The sequence below is a fragment of the Pleurodeles waltl genome, chromosome 1_1 (genome assembly GCF_031143425.1).
Source record: "Pleurodeles waltl isolate 20211129_DDA chromosome 1_1, aPleWal1.hap1.20221129, whole genome shotgun sequence".
NCBI lineage: Eukaryota > Metazoa > Chordata > Amphibia > Caudata > Salamandridae > Pleurodeles > Pleurodeles waltl.
This window is the reverse complement of record NC_090436.1, coordinates 301,213,687-301,237,152: the sequence shown is the minus strand read 5'-3', so window position 1 is coordinate 301,237,152 and position 23,466 is coordinate 301,213,687. Positions and strand designations below refer to the sequence as shown.

General features: G+C 45.4%; 1 protein-coding gene across 1 annotated transcript in view; it reads left to right on the top strand.

Moving 5' to 3' along the window:
• Positions 1–23,466, top strand: part of DHX29 (DExH-box helicase 29) — a 935,315-nt gene that overhangs the window by 787,662 nt on the left and 124,187 nt on the right. Inside the window, exon 21 of the mRNA XM_069222079.1 lies at positions 8,706–8,930. Within this exon, the coding sequence (XP_069078180.1) occupies positions 8,706–8,930 (225 nt within the window). The remainder of the gene's footprint in view (positions 1–8,705; positions 8,931–23,466) is intronic.

Sequence of the window (23,466 nt, the reverse complement as noted above, 5' to 3'; positions counted from 1 at the left end):
GAAAGGGCAAGGAAGAGATCCAGTGACCTGTCTGCAGACACACAGCATTGGAAATAAGTTGGGGCAGAGGCTGTCTATGAATGTTAGCTAACTGTGTGCGAGTCTGTCCATAAGATATTCTAGAATGGTTAGGGTACAGTTGATTCCCTTGCTTGTACTCTTGAATGGTATTTCAGAGGCAGTGTGTGAAAGAATTGAATAAATTTGGTGCTCCACCTAAGTTGTTAATGTTTTTCAGCAAGGGCAAATGTGTAAAGGAGCACATGCTGTAAACATTACAAGGAATTGGGTCAGCGAATATGCAAATTACTCTTGTGCAGTATTGGAAGAACATGTATACCAACTAGCATGGTTCCAGCCCAGTCAGTGATTTAAATGCTACATAAAGGCCCTGCATTTTCATGGTGATCATATTGCCTACCCATTCAGTCAGCCCTGCACTGTTATTAACAGATGGCGAAGAGCTATCTAGGGATCTCGGGCAAGTTTTCTGCTGCAGCTGGAGGTACTTACTTAAGCTTTGATGTAAGGACCTATGCTATGCTAGTAGAAAACAACTCCAATGCTATGGGAACATTGACAGCGTAGTCTGTGAATTTTAAGTCTTGATAAAAATCTAATTTGTGCAGTACATGACCTCACATACCTCAAACAATTGTCTGCTACGGTTCCCTATTGCCTTTTGCACTCATGTTCCTATTATATTTGTAAGTTTGCTTTTTGCATGTTCAAACCTCATCTACGTTCTCCACCATATTGCGTACTTTGAATGATAAGTGGTACTACCAACCATTACTCTTGTCTATCGTCTGGTGTCATTTGAACTATGCACTAGATGGCATGTTAGATTTACCACGCATCCTTGCAGTATGTTTACCTTGCAGTCTCCAAAACACATGCAAGTACCACGCAGATCATTTTAAGGTACTTTAGAACCTAGGAATTTACCACACACATGTTTTTTTTTTAAATGACGTAAGAATATATATTTATAGGTAAATATGCCTATGTATGTTTTAATTTTTTTATAGATTTTTTTTTTCTGTTACTACTGTGGTACTTTGTAGGTACTAGGACAGTCCTCTGTAGAGTGTTTTACAAATATATAGAAAATTATAAATAAATTGCACAACCTTTTATCACTTTAATAAAGTGCTAATAGGTAGGGACCAATAATAAAAACCTGCTACTTACCTATATCTAAGGCCTAAGCCCAGAACACAGCCAAAGCCTGCAGAAGACTACATGGCTGCCTTTTAGTTTTTGTTTAGACTTCCATTAACTAATCATATACTGCCTTATCATCGGCATGTACCGTGGTATACCGCCAAGTTACCGCGACACAATACATAGTATTTTGACACTTATATTTTAAGCACTACTTAAACTATTTACACCTACTACCTAAAAGTACTATTTACACCCCATAACCTTTGTTCCTGCCACACTACATCTATATCCGTTCACCCACTTTTACACTACATCTGTTTACATTGCCACTCTCTACTCTATACTACTCCATGCTTCTCCAGTATGCTCCACTCAACGATATTCCACTCTGTGTCACTCCACTTTATACCATTCCACTTTATGCCATTCCACTGTACTGCATTCTACGCCACTCCATTGTATGCCACTCCATTCTTCATCACGCCACTGTATGCCCCGCCACTCTACACTACCCCCCAGCCTGGGACATCTCCTGGTAGCCCACTGCCCTTGGAAGCTCTCGGGCCCCCACCAGCCACGCCCGCAACCTCTGCTTCATTCTGGACTCAGCACTCTTGATGAACTGTCAAGTCAGTGCAGTCTCCTCTGCTGGTTTCAACACCATGCGCATGCTCCGGAAGATCTCAAAATGGATCCCAACCGAATTCAAAAGAACAGTCACCCACGCCCTCGCCTGGACTACGGCAATGCACTGTACATCAGAACCACCACCAAGGTACGGAAAAGACTGCAACACATCCACACCTCTGCGCTACTGAGGGACCTGCACTGGCTCCCAATAGACAAGAGAATTACATTCAAACTTCTCACACATGCCTACAAAGTCCTTCACAACGCCGGACGAGAATACCTCAGCCACAGACTTTACTTCTACATGCCCACCGGCAGCTTTGCTCTGCCTACCTCGCCATCGTCCCACGCATCTGGAAGGCCACATCTGGAGGAAGATCCTTCGCCCACTATGCCGCCAAGACTTGGAACTCCCTTCCCATTCACCTCAGAAGATCTCCCACTCTATCGCAATTCAGAAAAGACCTAAAAACGTAGCTCTTCGTCTGATCCCCTCTGTTCATCGACAACTACTCACTTACTGTCCCCCCCAGTGCCTTGAGACCCTAGCGGGGGGCTAGCCGTGCTTTCCAAGTATAATGATTGATTGATTGATTGACACTATTCCACTGTACGCAACTTCACTCAATGTCACTCCACGCTGTTCTAGTCTATTCCACTCTGTGGCACTCCACTTCACTCTATTCTGCTGTACCTCACCCCACTGTACGCCACTACACTCTACACCACTGTACTGTATGGTATTCCACTGTACGCCACTTACTGTATGCTATTTCACTCTATGTCACTTCACTCTATGCCACTTTACTCTATGCCACTCCAGATTACACCACTTCACGCCACCACACTGTACCTCATTCCACTCTGCGCCACTATACTGTGTTATTCCACTCTGCAACTCCACTCTACTGTCCGCTATTCCATTGTGGGCCTATACTCTTTACCACAATCCATGCCACTCCACTGTACGTCACTCTAGTCTACCCCATTACACTCCACCACCACCATTTACTACACTCTGTGCCCCCACACTCCACAACACTGCGCTCCAGTCTACAACACTTTCCAACACTCTAGGACACGCCATTCCACTGTAAAAGACGACACTCCAATTTATGACATTTTACTTGACTAAATACTTTTCCATTCTCCTACACTCCACGGCACTCTACTGTACAACTCACCACTCCACTCTGACACTTTACTCCACTGTACGCTACTTCACTCTACTCCATTCCGCTCTACTGTATGACGCTCTACTCGACACTACAGCACTGTAGTCACTCAACTGTACCCCACTCCACTCATGCTCTGCTAATCACCCCACAAATTACGGCACTCATGACATCTTTGATAACATCACTGATAATGTTTGATGAAAAAACTGTGCATGGCTGGGGCGCGAGGTATAATTACCTTAAGGCACAAGTTATAGTTAGTTGAAATAACTCTGACTAGAACAGGTGAATTTGTGTGGGTCCGTACTATTTATATGTGAGCCTAACTATAACATCCCTTTAACCTTTCATTTTTAAATTGAATTTCTATGTTTTTTTAAAATTCTATTGCCGAACTATAACGTTCCTGGTAGCACGGTATCAAGTGATCTTATTGGCTGCCTGAAACACTGAACAAAATGTTGTGGCTTCCATTACAGGAATAGTGCACTTGGTCCCCAAGTCCAGAAAAAAAAGAAGGTGACATAAGAGGGCAGGGTGGGCAAAGCCTGACCCCCAGGTCAATGAAGGGACTCTCTCATAAGTCAAATAAAAATAAAGTATATATTTCGGTTCATGGGTACCACAGCACCCCCTGTGAAAACCAGACCCTGCGGCAGACTGCTGTTGTGCAAGCCATAGGCTGTTCATAGTAGGGGTTGGGCACAGCCCTACGGCCATGCCACACATTGCCCACGGCTTTTCAAAACTGTTGAGAGGTGAAATAACTTTCCACATATAGGTATAAAGAAATTAGTGCACAGAGAAGAACTGGGCCTATCGAGCTATGACAGTAAAGGGCTAAATATGGATTCTGTGGGTCGGGTTAATTAACCTTTCACACAAAGCAGTGCAGCAAGGTAACTTGCTTCTCTCTGTTGCGAGAAAGAAAGAGAGCAGAAGTGTGTCATATCTACCAAGATATTTGCACATTTGCTGTTTCATAGCGCTGGCGTACTTCCGACAGGCTGACACCAAAGCAGGCATCATTGTGCAATGATGCAAGGCTGCCTCAATTACGGACAGGATTGTTTTTGTGCAGGAAGGGATACCTTCCTACACAAAAACAATCCTTAGAGGCACATTCTCTTTCTAAATCTGCCTCAGAATGCACCCGCATAGAAAGAGGAAGTAACAAGGAGAAATGAAGATTTTCCTCCTTGTTAAGCCTTTCTTGGTTAGGCACACCATTTTGATGCAAACCAAGATTTACTGCCATTATTAAATCTGGGTTTGCATCAAAACACAAGGGTAGATGCATGGGACCGTCCATGCTCTCTACCCATGTAACACCTACCTGGTGCATTGTAACACAGGACAGCGAAAAGCACTGCGTTGCTTGACTTTTTTTTTTTGTTTTCTTTTTTTTTTTTAACAAAGCCATGCAAGGAGAAGCAAATTAGCAGTGCCACTTTTACTTTGTGTTAGATGAAGAGTGAACTGTTTTTCAGTCAGACTCTCCAGGTGTTCAGAGTGTAACTCTCAATCTGGGAATTAATATAATAGAACCATATAATACGCATCCATCAAAATCATAGCCCATATTTATACTTTTTTAGCACTGCATTTGCGCCGCTTTTTGACACAAAATTACAAAATACAATTGTATTTTGTAAGTTTGCATCGATTTTGCATCAAAAAATGACTCGAATGCAGCGCTAAAAAAGTATAAATATGGGCTCAAATTCTCACTGTGGTGGGTTATATGCCAATCAGTCTATGTATAGTTTTACATAGGATATGGCAAATGGAGGAGACCCTGTCACTGCTTCGTCACATAGAAACGTTTTCAGTCAAATTACCTGTTGAAAATACCACAAGTTCTGTCTTTAGATTATTCATGGATTTTCAATAGTAATACAACATGCGTTGTCTACATTGAACAGCTCTTGCTTAACCAATGCATCAAAATGTAATGACACATTTGCAACCTTTACATTATCTTGGGACTGTAGCTCAAGGTTTACCTGTTGATTTCAGTGGACTACATTTGTTTGACCTGGCCCTTTTTACAGGGTCATCTCCAAACCTTTTGCCTTCCTCCTCTTATTTTTCCTGACCCCTTTTTGTTGACATTAGGACTCAGTACTTTACCACTACTGATCAGTGCTGAAGTGCATGTGCTCTCGCTTCTAATCTTGGGCCCATATTTAAACTGTTTTAGTGCCGCATTTGCATAATTTTTGTACGCGAAAGCGGCACAAACTTAAAAAATATAATTATACTTTGTAAGTTTTTGCCGCTTTTGCGTCAAAAAATGATACAAATGACGTGCTAAAAAAGTGTACATATGGGCATAGGTATGATTGGCTTACACTTGATTGACATATTTAATTTACCTATAAGTCCCTTGTACAGAGGTATCCATATACCCAGGGCCTTTAAATTAAATGCTACTAGTAGGCCTTCAGCGCAGCATGCGCCACCCACAGAAGTAGACTTTCAAACCTGTTTCAGGCCTGCTATGACAGAGCCTGCAAGGCAGTTGACTGACACAGAGTCCTGGCTTCTAAATCTACTTGCCTGGCCTGGAACTTCCCTTTTACTACATATAAGTCAACCCTAATGTAGGCCCTAGCTAGCTCTATGGGCAGGGTGCTGTGCATGTAAATGGTAAGACATATGTCTTTATGTGCAAATGTCCTAGTACAGCCTATTTGGTTCCTCACTACTGTGAGTGCTGCCTTTCCCATAGGATTGTATTGGAAATGCCCTAGCATATCTCTAAGTGGTATTGTCTAGTCTATGAGGGGTGGCGTAGGCATGTTTGGTGTGGTTGTAATGGTAGTGAGAAATGCTGCTTACTGGTGTAGATGGATTTTGTTATTACCATTATAGAAATGCCACTTTTATAAAGTGGTCATTTCTCTGTGCTTATGACTCTGGTGTTTTGCAGCTTGCCTCCAATCCACGTCTGGGGCAAAGTAACAGGGCTTTGTGCATACTTTTCAGACAGCTTGTACACAGTGAGGGTGGAGGTGTCACAAGAGTGCATCTGCATACTGAATTGTCTTCCTGGGCTGGGAGAAGGGGGGGGCACACCTGCATTTGTAAAAGCTGTGCCCTGGCCTCACACAAAGGGCTCATTTACCCCCCCCCCACTGATGTCTGGAGCTAGTGCTGGAGGACAGAGGGGACATTCATGGAACCGGTTATTGCTGGTTTGAATCCCCTCACCCCCTTTTGGGGAGGCTGCACAAAATTAGTATTGGTAGAGGGGGCTTTTCCCCACATAAAGAGAGCACCTTTGGAACTGGGGACGAACCTCCGCCAGAGGGACTGCTGTTCTTCATAAAGGACTCATCTGGACTGCTCTTCTTTTGTTGCCCTGCTGCCTGGTCTCTGCTGGGTGGCTGAAAGGACTCATCTGGATTGCTTTTATGTATGTTGCCCTGCTGCCAGCCTGTTCCCTTACTCTAGAACCTAAAGTTTCTGTAGGGCTGCTAGGAGGAACCGCCACTTGCACTAGTTGTTGTGTGATGACCTGCAGCATCCCTGAGCCCCAGGTTCTCTCCCAGGGGCCCAGTGCTTGGTGATCATTGGTGACCGCCCCTGGCATCATAAGTCTAGCGCTTGGTGAACGCGCTCCAGTCTACCTTACTTGCCCCCCAGCACAAGGAAAGCACTGCACCCCCTGATGGTATGGAGTGAGATCGGAGCTGGCCTGGGAACGTCTCTCTTCCACCCCCCTCACCCTTCATTGCTCCCTTTGCCCTGCTGCAGTGCCAGTGGGGTGCACCTGATAAGACTCACCACCGCCTCCCAGGTCCATTGAGCAGCGCTGGCTTCTCCCGGTATGCTGGGCCGGGTGTATTATTGTTGTCAAGGAACGCAGAGGGTTAGACTCCACCCGGCCCCACCCCTATCCACAAAGAAGGAGCCTCGCACCATGAGAGGCTCGGGGAGGAGACCCGTGAGGCCCTTGCAGCTGCCCCACTTCGCTGGGATCCAGGTATTGAACTGCAACACTCTCAGGAGGTTAGGGAGGGTGTGCAGTGGTGAGTGAAGTCATGGCCGGCCACCGCCAAGGCCGCCATCTTGTATCTCGGCACCCCGCTCCGTGTGTAGGCGGGCGGCTACAGACGATTTTGCCTGGTGCAAAGGTGCTCCTCACCTGAAGGATACCACTTTTTGTGCGGGCCCTTAGCTTAAGCATCGTTGCAGAAACCCCGACAGGAGCACTGGTTTCTGCGCGCTCGCCTTTTGGAAAGCCTGGGAGAGTGCTGTATTTCCCCTAAAAGAGAGGCAGTCGCACTGCCAGAAAAAAAAGCTTCACCAGTGAGCAGCCGAGCCGACATGGGCAGCTGCCGGAGTACCTTTGCAGGAGCGACCCAGAGAGGCCTCCCAGCGGTTATGAGAACCGCGTGGGTGCCCCACCTATAGAAGATGTATTGCTTTAGGGACCTTAGTTTTATTTATATATCTGTCCCTCACAGGGCAAGTTGGAAACCTCAACGGAGGCCCCGTCCTGCTGAGGATAGTTTACCGTATTACCTGTAAGAGGAGCATGGGAGCTTCTGGCCCCCATATAGTGGACAGTGAGCCACGATATAAGTTCTAAAAGTCTCACAAAAGTGCAAAGGCCTTCAGGTAGAGGACCAGGTTGGGGATTGACACATAATCTATAAGATCACCCCTGCGTTCATTTGCCCTCAGTGATTCTACTGCACGCCTGATTATTTGTGTTGGTTACCTTGTTGGAACAACAAACACATTTCAGGACCTGTCTAGGATACACGGGGAGGGGGTGTCTAGCATTAAGCCCCTATGGAAATGGTTCCATTTATTGTGGGGATAATGATCTGCCCTCTGGAAATGTTTTCCTCTCAGGTGCATCTATGTTGGTGATACTAATGACTTGCCATTTGGGGAATGTTTCATTTTATGTGCATTTAGGAGGAGGTCTTGGCCTTTCTGATAATAAGTTTATTCTGACATGTGCCTTCTTAGGGATAACAGCAACCTGACTACTGCTTATTTTGCAGAATACCAGTAACCTTTATGTTTATCTGACTAATGCTGGCTTTCACAGAGTACTAGTAACCTGTGTGATGTTCTGACAACTGCTTGTGTAGCAGGACATTACTGATACATGTCATGTTTGGTCTAATGATGTTTTATACAATACAGTTTATTTTTTATATAACTTGTTGTTGTGTTTCCTTTGTGGTGTATTCATTGTGTCACAAGTGTTGTGCCAACACTTTACAAATGACTTCTGGGATAAACCTGACTGATCGCGCCAGGCTACCAAGGGAGTGAGCGGGGGTTATCTTGGATTTGTAATTCCCTCGCCCTGACTAGAGTGGTGGGTTCTGCCTGGCTTAGGTGCATATCCTAGCCTACCAGGCACCCCATTTCTAACAACAGTAAACACTTTTGAAAGCACTACAGCAATCAAAACCTTGATGTTGCAGTTACATTTTGCTTGTGCTGCTAGGTAAAAGCCTTCCCAGTATGATATTTAAATTGTACTGGTTTTCCAGATTGCACAAGGGTGGCAAGGTTTTTGCTAGCCCCATATTCTACACCTCAGGAGACTTTTCAAAGGCATGCCCATAAGTAAACAAGAAAAAAAACGGTGGAAAAAATGATGTGAAAAAGAAATATATATATATATATAAATACATTCTGCTTAGTTGTTTATTATATTCCTCATAATGTATAATCTGTTTGTTGTTTTCATAGAAATGTGACCTTGGATCACCTGAGGATTTTCTCTCCAGAGCCTTAGATCCTCCTAACCCTCAGGTCATCAGTAATGCTATGAGTCTTTTGCGGAAGATTGGTGCCTGTGAACTTATTGAACCCAAGCTGACTCCGTTGGGCCAGCATCTGGCTGCCTTGCCAGTAAATGTAAAGATTGGTAAAATGCTGATATTTGGGGCAATTTTTGGTTGTTTGGACCCAGTGGTAAGTGAGATGTTATCATGCCATCTCAACATTATTTTTGTTCTTGTTTAAAATATGTGCATATTCTTCCCATAAAGCTATAATTATGTCTGTGGATTTGAAAGACAACAGACTCACATTGTTAAAATGCACCTTTCTATCGTAACAATGCTGTGTAATTTGTTGAGTGCTATTTAAAAGGCATTTTGTTGTCATTTTCAGCCCCCCCCATCCGAATTCAGTAGTAGGCTGAAGTAAAGAACATATCTAAGCACAATTAATAGAGTCACAAATAAAGTGGATGTTAAATGGACTTGAAAATGTTCCACACTATAATATTGACATATTTCAAAGTTAGGAGCATCAGCACCCTGGCTAAGGAAACGAGAGTCCTTCAGACACTTACAAATTTTAATGGGACATTAAATTTCATCCGAGAGACCCACCTCCTCAACAGGGATACTTGGTGGATGTGGTTTCATGCTGTTCCCCAACAATAACATTCCTCCCCTAACACTAAAAACACAGGTCTGGGTATTATATTGGGGCACTGCATAGTTATTTGGGATAACAATATCTTCAGAGACAAAGGAGGGAGATGGCTGTTGATAAACAAAACACTGAAGGACAGCTGTGTCTCCCTGCCATCAATATCTGACCCAAACCAGATAGATATCTGGTCCCACCTACATGGAGAAGAGACAGTATATTCACACTACACTGCATCCCATTGGTACTACCCATCTAGGTAAAGGTAAGTGAGACTTTACTCAGGTTGGAGTGTTTTCCTCTCTATTGATCAAGTACGTTTATACTATCTCAACTTCGATCTCATACATCAGAATGGACTTCATACTTAAGATGATCACCTACTGGACATTGTTCCAGGGGTCTGGGTTGGAGGTGAAATCCTTTTTTGACCATGCTCCAGTTAAAGGAATTTTCATGAATGGGACTGAACAGGGTGGACGGCCGAGATGGCAGTTCAGCAAACACCTTCTCAGAGTTAGAATAGCTAAGAAAGATTTGCAGTCCCCGATCAAGGATTTTATATTTCGCAATAACACAGTGTAATGCAGTAGAGGGATACTACTCTTTGAAAGCTGGCCACAGGGGGACATGTATAGTGGAATCCTCTAGGCTAGCTAGGGTCTGCACAATGGCTTTATAAGACCTCCAAACTGACCTAGGAAAGGTGAAAGAGATCCACAAGAAAAATCACTCCCAAAAGACATGGCTCCAGATAATGCACTTATGGAGCTAACTCCATCTTCTAGGTCTCAACAAAGCTGAGTACTCCTCAGCACAAATCCTTAAAAAAATATAAAGACTGGGGTATGAAGGGAGGGAAATTATTAGCAGCTTCATTGTGGAGAAAACCCATTCAACACTGCATTCTGACTATCAGAGCCTCAGACAGCACCCTTAAACTAGATGAACATAATAAACAGCATGCATTTGGCAACTCTACTAGGTGCTCCATACAGCTGGACAGACTAATGACACTTCTGTTAGACAATTTTACAGTCATAGCAGATTGTCTGGACCAAGTGGCATCCTTGGAAGCCCCTATAACAGCAGAGGAAAATATCTTGGCCATGAGAGGACTTAGGAGCATATTTATACTTGTTTTGCGCAGAATTTGCGTCATTTTTATTTTAATGCTAATTCGGTGCAAAACTAGCTCCATTTTTATTCTTTGGCGCTAGACCCGTCTAGGCCAAAGTTATGGAGTTAGTCATTTTTTGGACGTGGAAACCTACCTTGCGTCAATGAGATGCAAGGTAGGCTTTTCCGTGCAAAAAGTGACTCTTTGTCCTTAGCGCTATATTTATCCCCATGCTAAAATCACGCATGGGGGTGAAGTGTCAAATAATGGTGCAAAGCTTGATTTGCATTATTATTTAACACCTGGGTCAGGGCACACGTTAGGGGACCTGTGGGCCTGTTTCCAGGGTGGAACACCATGGAATAAGCCCACAGGTGCCCTCCCCAGGCCCCAGGGACACCCCCACCCACACCAGAGGGACAGCGGAGGATGGGGTACCCCATCACAGGTAAGTATTTTTGTTTTTTAAAGTGCCATTGGGGGTCCTGAAACGGGAACCTCTACACAGCACTGGGTTCATTGGCCATGCCCAGGGGACCCTGGTCCCCTGTGCTTGCCATTGGGGTGGTGGGCATGACTCCTGTCTTTTCTTGTAAGACAGAAGTTATGTGGTATGGATGGTTTTGCGTCAGAAAATGACACTAGGCTGGTTATAGTTATTTTTTATATTCTAACATGACAATCGTAATTTTTTAGTGCAAAACCCCCTTCTCCCATACCGCCACCCCACCCAGCTAACCTCATTTTGTTTAACGCTTGCACCAGCTAGCACCATTCCATAAACATGGTGCCCGGCTGGCGCTCAAGAATGGTGCAAGCCGGTGCACAACCTTTTGATGCAAAACTGCATTAGTGCAGTTTTGCACCAAAAAGTATAAATATGCCCCTTATGCTTTCCAAGACTCCTCAGGGGTTCATCTTGGCCATTTACAGGAGGCTTTGGCCAACACAGCTAAGACTAATGATAAAGGCACTTAATGCTATAGCCTTTGAGGGACAGCCACACCATCTGTGTCCGAGGTGATGGTGCCAGTCGTTATGAAAAAGAGGAAGCAGCTGGAGCATTGCAGCTTTTCCCAGCTGATTTCAGTACCTAATTGATTGTAAAATCTATACAAAAATAATAGCCAAGATCATGCAATACCTGATGGAAGAACTGTTTCACTCTGACCAAGTAGGACTTGTTACTAAGAAGGATGGGAATAATTAAAAAAAGGTTCTGCATCATTTCAGCATAACCAATTAGCATAAGGATGCCACGGTCCTACTGTCCTTCGACCACAAAAGGGCATTTGAGAGTGGGATGGTCTTTTATGAAGGCTGTGCTGAGGGATAGTGGAATATGGGGTCACCTTATCAAGATAGCACTTGAGGGTACACTAATCCCATGGTGAAAATTTGTGCAAATGGAGGAGAGTCACATGCTGTGTCTATAGAGCTGAAGACAATACAGAGCCGCCCACAGTTGCCCCTGCTTTTTGCCCTTTATTGGGAACCTTTGGCCATGAGGATTTGGTCCAACGCAGATATCTGAGAGGTGAAACTGGGCAACTCTCTCTCTTTGCTGACAATGTTATGATCTAGCTAGCAAAGGGCTCTTTTGATGCTTCACAAAAACAATGTAGTTCCTCCAATAAAGTTTCAGGATTTCAAAGTAAACGTGGTCAAGTCTGAGGCAACTGTTCTCAACATAGTCCACAATGACCTTGAATAGCTGCAAGAGCATTTCCCTTACAAATTACTAGTGTAGGAAGCTGGCTCTGTGTATACCGTATCAAAGTGAGATATAGTGTGCACAGAGCCCAGGGGTTCCCCAGAGGCTTGCTAGAGTCAATACTAGATAATACCAATGCTCTATTTGTGTCGAGCAGTTAGGCTTATCAGAGAGTAGTGTTAAGCATTTGTTGTACACACACAGGCAATAGAAGAAACACACACTCAATGACTTAATTCCAGGCCAATAGGATTTTATATAGAAAAATGTTTTGTTAATATATTTCTAGAACTACAATATTCAGTTTGCAGGTAAGTACATAAAATGTAAGGTACTTTGCATAGTTGTAATCAGAATTTTGAATGGAATCAACAATATATACAGTTTTTCTTTAAAATTGCAAAAAGCTATTTTAAAAATGGACACTGCAATTTTCAACAGTTCCTGGGGGAAGAAAAGATTGTACGGTTTTACAGGTAAGTATTCAACTTACAGTTCCTATCTCCGGGTTTTAGGTGGTCTGTTGTTCGGGGTTCAAGTTAACCCCAAACACCCACCACCAGGAACACGGGACCGGTCGGGTGCAGAGGTTGAAGGAGAGCCTAGTTAACGTGGGCTCCTATGGAGATAGGGGGTACACAGAATCCAGTCAGCCAGCAGGTAAGTACCCGCGACTCGGAGGACATACCAGGGGGGATTAGACGAGCACGGGAGGGGCCACAAGTAGGCCCCAATCACACATCCTCAGCAGCACAGGGGCAGCAGGATGCAAACAGGACATCGGGCTTCCAATGCAAGTCTATGGGGGACCCCGGGGTCACTCAGAGGCTGCAGACGAGGTTCGGGGGGGGTGTCTCGGGCACACCACTGGTCGGACAGGGAAGAGAGCCGCCTGCTGATTAATGCTGCACGGGGGGTTGATTTCTCCAATGCCTGGGAGCTGCGGGTGCATTGGTTTTACAGGCATTGGTTATCTTCCTCAGGAGCTCGCTGTCAAAGGGGTCCTCTGGATTCTCTCTGCAGACGTCGTCGTGGGGGCTTGGAGGGGTCAACCCAGGGTGTGCTCTTGTTCCCAGTCACCTGGGGACCCTTTCTTGCTTGGTGGACCACCTGGACACGGGCCGTGGACATCGGATGCACAGGGGTCAGGACTCAAGCATCCGAAGTGAGGTGGGAGTCCTGGGTTAAACATTTCTTTTGGACAGAGCCGCTGTCCTGTTCTTGTTCCTTTGGGATGCAGGGCAGTCCTCTGGATTTCTCAGAGGTCACTGGGCCCACTGGATGCGTCGCTGTTCTTCTTGCAGGTTCTTTGAAGCAGGAGGCAGGCTGGTAGGGCTGAGGCCAAAGCAGTTGTCGTCTTCCTTCTTCTCTGCTGGGGTTTTCAGGTAAGCAGTCCTTCTTCTCTTTGTAGGTCACCGGGAATCTGACTAGCTTGGTTCAGGAAGCTCTTAAATACAAGATTTAGGGGTGTTTTAGGGGTCAGAGGGCAGTAGCCAATGGCTACCGTCCTTGAGGGTGGCTACACGCTCCTTGTGCCCACTCACTTTGAGGAGGGAGGCACGTTCCTATCCCTATTGGTCCCTGTCCAACAAAGATGGGGGATTCTGCAGGGAGGTGGTCACCTGCTTTGGACACCTTACGGGTGGTCACTCCTCCCTGTTTTACCTAATTTTCCCGCCGGACTTGCCACCAAAAGTGGGGCTTTGTCCTGGGGGCGGGCATCTCCATTAGCTGGAGTGCCCTTGGGCACTGTAACCCGATGCTTGAGCCTTTGAGGCTCACTGCCAGGTGTTACAGTTCCTGCAGGGGAAGGTGTGAATCACCTCCACCCAGGACAGGCTTTGTTTCTGACCAAAAGGTGTGTAAAGGCACTCACCCCATGTGCTCGGAAACTTGTCTGAAAGTGGCAGACTGGCACAGACTGGTCAGTCCTGCACTAGCAGTTGGGCTAACATACAGGAAGCATCTCTAAGATGCCCTCTGTGTGCATTTTTCAATAAATCCCACACTAGCATCAGTGTGAGTTTATCGTGCTGTGAAGTTTGATAACAAACTTCCCAGTATTCAGTGAAGCCATTATGGTGCTATGGAGTTCGTAATGACAAACTCCCAGACAATATACTTAATATGGCTGCACTGCACTTACAATGTCTAAGAATGGACACTTTAGGGGCATATTGCTCATGCAGCTATACCCTCACCTGTGGTATAGTGCACCCTGCCTTAGGGCTGTAAGGCCTGCTCGAGGGGTGACTTACCTATACCACAGGCAGTTGTTTGTGGGCATAGCACCCTGAGAGGGGTGCCATATCGACTTCTCCTCTTTCTCCCGTCCAGCACACACAAGCTGCAAGGCAGTGTGCATGGGCTGAGTGAGGGGCCCCCAGAGTGGCATAATACATGCTGCCGCCCTTAGAGACCTTCCTTGGCCACAGAGCCCTTGGTACCATGGGTATCTTTTACAAGGGACTTAACTGTTGGCCAGGGCTGTGCCAATTGTGGAAGCAAAGGTACAGTTTTAGGGAAAGAACACTGGTGCTTGGGCCTGGTTAGCAGGGTCCCAGCACACTTTCAATCAAAGTTGGCATCAACACTAGACAAAAGGTGGGGGGGGGGTAACCATGCCAACAGTGGCACGTTCCTACAACTAGCAACACCATTAAATATCTGAGGATCAACCTGGGACCTCTCCTACAATGCCAATTTTTGTGACACGAGTGAGGGAAATTAAAAAAGGCCTACAAAGGACATATAGCTTATATCAAGATGAACGTGCTGCCTAGGCATTCCAGGCCATCCCCTGGGAGGGCGGTCAACCTAGATGTCCTATGGCATTTACAACAGGCATGTCTGGATTTTATAAACAGAGTCAAAAAATTCAGAATGGTCACAAAGCACTGTGAATCCCAGGCTTTCAGACTTAAAACCAAGAAATTGATTTGAGCTTTTTATTAGGGTGGTCCAAGTCAGAATCAGAATGCCAGTGGTGCTCTACATATCTCTATTTGGAAGTAGGCTTCTTTGGGAATTTTTTATAGCAAAATCAAAAATCTAGAGCTGTTAACTTAACTCGTTTCCCCATAACGAAGACAATGCTACTGTTAAACAGTTCCTACCATGGAAATAGGATTGCATATTAAGACAACAGGACTTCAGAGTGTGGGAGACGAGTCCCTCCACACCACCAGAAGCTGTTGGACCAATTCCTGACTAGCTCACAGTGCCTCACCCAGACTCCAAACCAACCGGGGTGGGCAGTGATTATTGCGACGTAAACATGACACTCTGACTCCACAGGGAAGCCGTGGAAAAAGATCTTACCCTTTCGTTGTATTACTCATCCATGCCCAGGCGAGACAAAAAATATGCTAGATAGGTTTATTGAAACAGGCGCAATATTGTGTATAGCGAGTGAGTGCCATAATTAGTCAGATGGCACAAAGCAAATTAATCAACATTACGGACATAGTTAAGAAAATGAACAGTCCAACCATGATGCATGTGGTGCTAGATGTTATAGAGGTTCCAGGAATTCCTACCTAACCCTAAGACTATATGCAAGAGCATAACGGGTGTCCCCTTCTGCCTGACCAGATCTAAAGGATTAACCTCATACCAGAGGATATTGTCTGGATTTAGCCTGTGGTGTAGATGTTAATCCTCTCAGGGGCTGGTAGATTAGCGCCAGCTGAGCAGCATGTCAAACAGCATTAGTCCCAGGATGGTCGTGGCCAGAATGCTCTCTGCTTCTCCTGGGTCATGGTATCACTTATATAATGAAATCACGCTGACTAGATAGCACATTCCTGATGTAATACTGTGTCCAGGTGTTAAAAGCTGTCACCTGAGCGTGCAATACAAACTAGCATATTGTGTACCATATTCTTATCCTTGAACTGAAAGTACAGATTACATGTCATGCAAAAGCTACATAAACAAGCAGCATGTTTTCTATGTTCCTAGAATATAACAAGCTGATAAAGTATGTAAAAGGTTACTTGATGAAAGCAGCCTTACTAAAACAAATAAAATATAAAATTAAGCTAAACGAACCTAAAACAGGAGGTACCATCAGAGGCCCAAGAGGTCCCCACGACACTACAGAAATAGGACTCTATAGGGGTGAAGCTTCAGCTCTCGAAACACCCATCCCCCTTTACTCCCTTGTTTGGAAACCCAAACTTTAGAACAGGAACGAAAAGGTAAGCTTTCAGGCTATGGGGAGAAGCAAGGTGTATCAAAATAGGTGATGTGTTACCACAATCAAGTAAAATCCTTTGAGCATATTATGCCCTAGGAGAAAATGAACATTATACATGTACCCAGATTAGATACTGGGTTGTGCAAAAAGAGATTAAAGAGGCAGCTACCTGCCACTTACTGATTTTGAAAGCTATAAAAAATTATGATATGATAATCATATGGTTTCACAAACCCACAAACTATTGATGAAGGGGCTAACTAACACAAATCGCAAGGCCCAGGGTATTTGGAAGAAGGGACGGGGTGTGTGACACTGTCTTCAAGGATACCTACACAGGAATCACACACATACAGGTATGGAAGCAGCTAGTAAAATCCTAACTTAAAATCCGCTTAGGCTCCATTTAATGAATGCACACGTATCAGGACTGGAGAAGATATGATCAAATTGGACAGATGCAAATCATTATACGAGACTGCTTGAAAGCGACTGAATTCTAGGAGAATGTTTTGAAAGCTATAGAAGCGCTAACCAGCACTAACATCTCTAGCTCGCCAGTTGTCATTCTCTGAGGCTTGATAAAAACTTTTAAAGATAGTGAGGAGGAAATGTCAAAACATTAGATAAACATTCTACCAATGGCCGCAAAACAGTGCATCCTTACCATGTGAGGTAAACTACTTGTTCCCTCCGTAAGAGAATGATATAATAGACTGTTACAGATGCTGGGTATGGAAAATATTACTTCAGCAGTCCATGATGAAGACCAGAGAGTTGCAAAATATGGGGCCAATTTTATAGTTTTTTGCCAAAGAACTGAAGAGCATTGACATACTCCAAATTATTTACAGCTTGCAGATAGTAGTCATCTGAACAAAATCTGGCTAGAAGGCGTACAATATGCGAACTGTTCTTAGGAACACTTACTATCGATCATGCCACGTTGTCACTGTCATGGGGGGAGGAGTCACCACGTGGGGGGTAATTGGTTGGTATGGTGTTTGTTTATTGTTTTGCATGTTCTTTTCTTCAAAATGCAATACAAATTAAAGCATAAAATATCCCACACCATTCTCTATAAATTATCTAAACGGTATTGTGTTGCAAAACATATTATGGTGTTTATTCTTGCATCGCCTACATGCTTGAATTATTGCATTTCTTGCATAGTCAGCTATGTAGACATCTTAGTGGAGTCCACACAACTATGAGAACATAACTGATTACACCTACTTCAGTGGCCACTGGGTAGATAAGGAATACATTTGAATCCAGTTAAACTCATTCTTCACTACCTGGTGGAGAGTGTTCCAGGGCTGGCATCCTAGTCTACTGTCTGGGATTAAAATGGGGAACTATCCCCTGCGATTGAGATGTGGAGAGATTTCTTGTATTTTGAGAAGCCCCCGAAAGTATCCCCATCTCTTGCATAAAACAGGGCAGGACATCTGTGTTCCAAGAGGAGGACTTTTTGGGATCTCTGGGTGGTGACAGAGGTAGTCATGCTAGGCAGTCATTCCTGTTGTGTTGGAAGCAAACATGGCAGCAAAAGCTTAGGCTTTACTGTTCAAGAGGTGTACAACTATAGAGATGTGCATGCCTGATTCGCACACACCATTCTCTCAAGCCAGCTTTAATTGTAGAGAGAGCAGATGTAGGAAGTTGGCTCTGTATGCACTATTTCAAAGTAAGGAATAGTATGCACAAAGTCCAAAGGTTCCCCTTAGAGGTAAGATAGTGGCAAAAAGAGATAATACTAATGCTCTATTTTGTGGTAGTGTGGTCGAGCAGTAGGCTTATCAAAGGAGTAGTGTTAAGCATTTGTTGTACATACACACAGGCAATAAATGAGGAACACACACTCAGAGACAAATCCAGCCAATAGGTTTTGTTATAGAAAAATATCTTTTCTTAGTTTATTTTAAGAACCACAGGTTCAAATTCTACATGTAATATCTCATTTGAAAGGTATTGCAGGTAAGTACTTTAGGAACTTTGAATCATTACATTAGCATGTATACTTTTTACATAAAACACAATAAGCTGTTTTAAAAGTGGACACAGTGCAATTTTCACAGTTCCTGGGGGAGGTAAAGTATTGTTAGGTTTCACAGGTAAGTAAGTCACTTACAGGTTTCAGTTTTTGGTCCAAGGTAGCCCACCGTTGGGGGTTCAGAGCAACCCCAAAGTTACCACACCAGCAGCTCAGGGCCGGTCAGGTGCAGAGGTCAAAGAGGTGCTCAAAACACAAAGGCTTCAATGGAGAGAAGGGGGTGCCCCGGTTCCAGTCTGCCAGCAGGTAAGTACCCGCGTCTTCGGAGGGCAGACCAGGGGGGTTTTGTAGGGCACCGGGGGGGACACAAGTCAGCACAAAAAGTACACCCTCAGCAGCGCGGGGGCGGCCGGGTGCAGTGTGCAAACACGCGTCGGGTTTTCAATGGTTTTCAATGAGAGATCAAGGGATCTCTTCAGCGTTGCAGGCAGGCAAGGGGGGGGCTCCTCGGGGAAGCCACCACCTGGGCAAGGGAGAGGGCCTCCTGGGGGTCACTCCTGCACAGGAGTTCCGTTCCTTTAGGTGCTGGGGGCTGCGGGTGCAGGGTCTTTTCCAGCCGTCGGGAAATGGAGTTCAGGCAGTCGCGGTCAGGGGGAGCCTCGGGATTCCCTCTGCAGGTGTCGCTGTGGGAGCTCAGGGGGGACAACTTTGGTTACTCACGGTCTCGGAGTCGCCGGAGGGTCCTCCCTGAGGTGTTGGTTCTCCACCAGTCGAGTCGGGGTCGCCGGGTGCAGTGTTGCAAGTCTCACGCTTCTTGCGGGGAGTTGCAGGGGGTCTTTAAATCTGCTCCTTGAAACAAAGTTGCAGTTCTTTTGGAGCAGTGCCGCTGTCCTCGGGAGTTTCTTGTCTTTCTTGAAGCAGGGCAGTCCTCAGAGGATTCAGAGGTCGCTGGTCCCTTGGAAAGCGTCGCTGGAGCAGGTTTCTTTGGAAGGCAGGAGACAGGCCGGTAAGTCTGGGGCCAAAGCAGTTGGTGTCTTCTGTTCTTCCTCTGCAGGGGTTTTTCAGCTCAGCAGTCTTCTTCTTCTTGTAGTTTCAGGAATCTAAAGTTTTAGGTTCAGGGAAGCCCTTAAATACTAAATTTAAGGGTGTGTTTAGGTCTGGGGGGTTAGTAGCCAATGGCTACTAGCCCTGAGGGTGGGTACACCCTCTTTGTGCCTCCTCCCAAGGGGAGGGGGTCACATCCCTAATCCTATTGGGGAATCCTCCATCTGCAAGATGGAGGATTTCTAAAAGTTAGAGTCACTTCAGCTCAGGACACCTTAGGGGCTGTCCTGACTGGCCAGTGACTCCTCCTTGTTATTCTCATTATTTTCTCCGGCCTTGCCGCCAAAAGTGGGGGCCGTGGCCGGAGGGGGCGGGCAACTCCACTAGCTGGAGTGTCCTGCGGTGCTGGCACAAAGGGGTGAGCCTTTGAGGCTCACCGCCAGGTGTGACAGCTCCTGCCTGGGGGAGGTGTTAGCATCTCCACCCAGTGCAGGCTTTGTTACTGGCCTCAGAGTGACAAAGGCACTCTCCCCATGGGGCCAGCAACATGTCTCGGTTGTGGCAGGCTGCTGGAACCAGTCAGCCTACACAGATAGTCGGTTAAGGTTTCAGGGGGCACCTCTAAGGTGCCCTCTGGGGTGTATTTTACAATAAAATGTACACTGGCATCAGTGTGCATTTATTGTGCCGAGAAGTTTGATACCAAACTTCCCAGTTTTCAGTGTAGCCATTATGGTGCTGTGGAGTTCGTGTAAAACAGACTCCCAGACCATATACTCTTATGGCTACCCTGCACTTACAATGTCTAAGGTATTGCTTAGACACTGTAGGGGCACAGTGCTCATGCACTGGTGCCCTCACCTATGGTATAGTGCACCCTGCTTTAGGGCTGTAAGGCCTGCTAGAGGGGTGACTTATCTATACCTGCATAGGCAGTGAGAGGCTGGCATGGCACCCTGAGGGGAGTGCCATGTCGACTTACTCGTTTGGTTCTCACCAGCACACACAAGCTGGCAAGCAGTGTGTCTGTGCTGAGTGAGGGGTCTCCAGGGTGGCATAAGACATGCTGCAGCCCTTAGAGACCTTCCTTGGCATCAGGGCCCTTGGTACCAGGGGTACCATTTACAAGGGACTTATCTGGATGCCAGGGTGTGCCAATTGTGGATACAAAAGTACAGGTTAGGGAAAGAACACTGGTGCTGGGGCCTGGTTAGCAGGCCTCAGCACACTTTCAATTCAAAACATAGCATCAGCAAAGGCAAAAAGTCAGGGAGTAACCATGCCAAGGAGGCATTTCCTTACAGCAGATATCTCACTCAGGGATTTTCACTTTGTTATCTTTGGAGAGCTAGTTAGCTGTGAAAAGTGGGGTGTGCTGAAATGAAAAGAAACACCATTCCACTGTGCTAGAAGCATGTGTCTCCTGTAACCACCATCGGATGACAACCAAGCCAGGTGTTGTTCTGACACTGACCTGGCCCTGATTGCCACAAGTAGTAGTACCAGGAACTAACCACACACTTCAGGTAGGGATGCTGAGATGGGCTTTTATTAGACCATGGTTGGTATGAATGCATTTGAGCTCCAGAGTGGGGGGAGGGAGCAGGTTACATTCACTAAAGAGAAAGACGTTCTAGGGACACCATTGCTTGTTTTTAGAAGCTGAACTATCCCACAGTCAAGATCTTCTGGATAGGAAGCAAATACATTTGCTGAGTAGTATGTTGTTGATATCATGTCAAAAGGTGACCCCAACACATTCCACCAACCTAGATGTCAGAGTCATTGTGAGACAAGTCAATAATTTTAACGGCATCCGTGTACAGAAGCGATTACTTGACCCTGAGTTACTTTTGCTCCTTTTCCACCTCAGAGAATAACACAACTGAGGAATTGGAGAAAGATCAGATTTTTGATACAGAGAAGAACTCTCCCAGTGCAGCTGTGTACATGCAGAAACAAATGAAAAAGAAATTGGACTCAGGAGTTCACTGTTGACAAAAGGCATAGTGCCCTAGACCCAACACAGAGTGCTGGATGACAGAGTAAGATACTAGACCGATCACATTTATCTCTTTAGAGACCCCAAAAAAGTTGATTCTAACATCTTGGGAGGCCGGACTGAGCAAGTTGTATGTTTGTTAGGCAACACATTTTTGTCTACTTCAGTGAACTGCTTGAACGACCTGCAGGTCTCAAAATATGTTCTCTGCCCCTCGCATTGGTAATAATCAGTTGATCTGGATTGAGTAATTTGACCTCTTTACTCAAGCAAGTAAATTCATTTCCTCGTCAAAGTGTCCTCGTGAACTTATAAGTTCTGCAAGAGTGGACTCTTTCAGACCCATCCTTCACTGACCTGGTTCTGATGTATTCTGTATGTGTTTCTCATGCGTGCATAAGGACTCAAATCACTTCCTCGATGAATGTATGAAAAGCAGTGCGTATAGTTTTAGTAATCCTTAAATTTACTTTAGCAGTTCCAGCTGACTTGTTTTGCTCATAAAAAAATTGACATTTTATTTCACTTTTGACTGCCTGTCTCTAACCCTCATCTGTAAATTTGGTAGGGTGGGGGAGCAGTGTCAACTGCTTACTTGCCTCATCCCAAAAGTGGCTACTTCTGGCAGTTTGTCTATCAGCGTGTCACGTTCTGAGACTTGAAACTCAGAACCCTCACTTCTATTAGAAAAACTTTAAATCCTAGAAGGCCGATTGCTGCTGGCTAAAATGCCCTAACTAGCTGAAGGTATCACAAGTGACAAGTACACATGACAGCAGTGCACTCAACTGTCAGGATCATCTCTGAAGGATTGGCACACTTTGAACAGGCTTTGTTATGTCCACATTATCACTGGTAGGACAGTAAAAGGCCACTGAGCATGAGTAAGCTTCAGCATAAAACAGAAACGAAAGAGAACTATGGGCCCAGATTTACAAACACTTTGTATAGGGTTTGTGTTACTTTCTAAATGCAAACCTGACACAAAGTGTTGTGGTGGGATTTACATTTAGATTGTAACCCAAAGTAAATCAAAACTGCAATATGCTGCCTTGTGTTACTTTGCAAAAACTAGAAGGTGATGAATGGAATGCTTGAGTTAATCTTAGCCGTATCCCGATCCATTGTTTTTTTGCTCACCATGCCACCAAAGTTTGGACCCAGCCATATGGAAATTAGTCTTGAGGTTTAGGCCTGGCAAGTGGGTACACTTGCCAGGTCAAATTGGCAGTTTAAAGCGGCACACACAGACTGGCAGGTCTGAGCCATATTTACAGGGCTACTCATGTGGGTGGAATAATCAGTGCTGCAGCCCCACTAGTAGCATTTGATTTACAGTCCCTGGGCACCTCTAGGGCTCTTACCAGGGACATACTAGTAAATCAAATATGCCGACCATGGAAAAGCCAATTAAACATACAATTTACACAGGGAGCACTTGCAGTTTATGGATCAAATCTGTTTATTGGTATTTAACATACACAAACAATTACAAAGCTCTGTGTCAATCCTCCAAACATTTCGACTATCGACATATCAGAATGTCCCATACCGTTCATGTTTAAGGGCTGTCTCACAGAACCGCTTCTCTGACATAGGAGGACACCTTCCTCCCCATGTCTAGCCCCCACACGGACTATAGTTGAAGCGACCAAAGCGCGACAGTCTGAATCCCCACAGAGCTAACAACAAGAAACAAACATAACATAAATACATACTGTACTTCCCCATCTGAATGCCCCGTACGTCCCCTAACCCTCACTCAGGTAAGACTCACAAGAAGAAGAAGTCCAAGCGGACTTCGACTTAACCATGCCCGTCGGCCGACGTGGCATCTAGGTAACGTCGACGTTTCGAGCTTGGTTCCACAGAGCTGTCGCCAGGGCCGACTCTGCGTCTTCCCCCTTTTCCGGGGACCGGAGCAACCCCCGTTCAAATAAAGGAATTTTACGATGCCATGCACCTTAGTTGAGCGGGCTGCACTCTTGGGT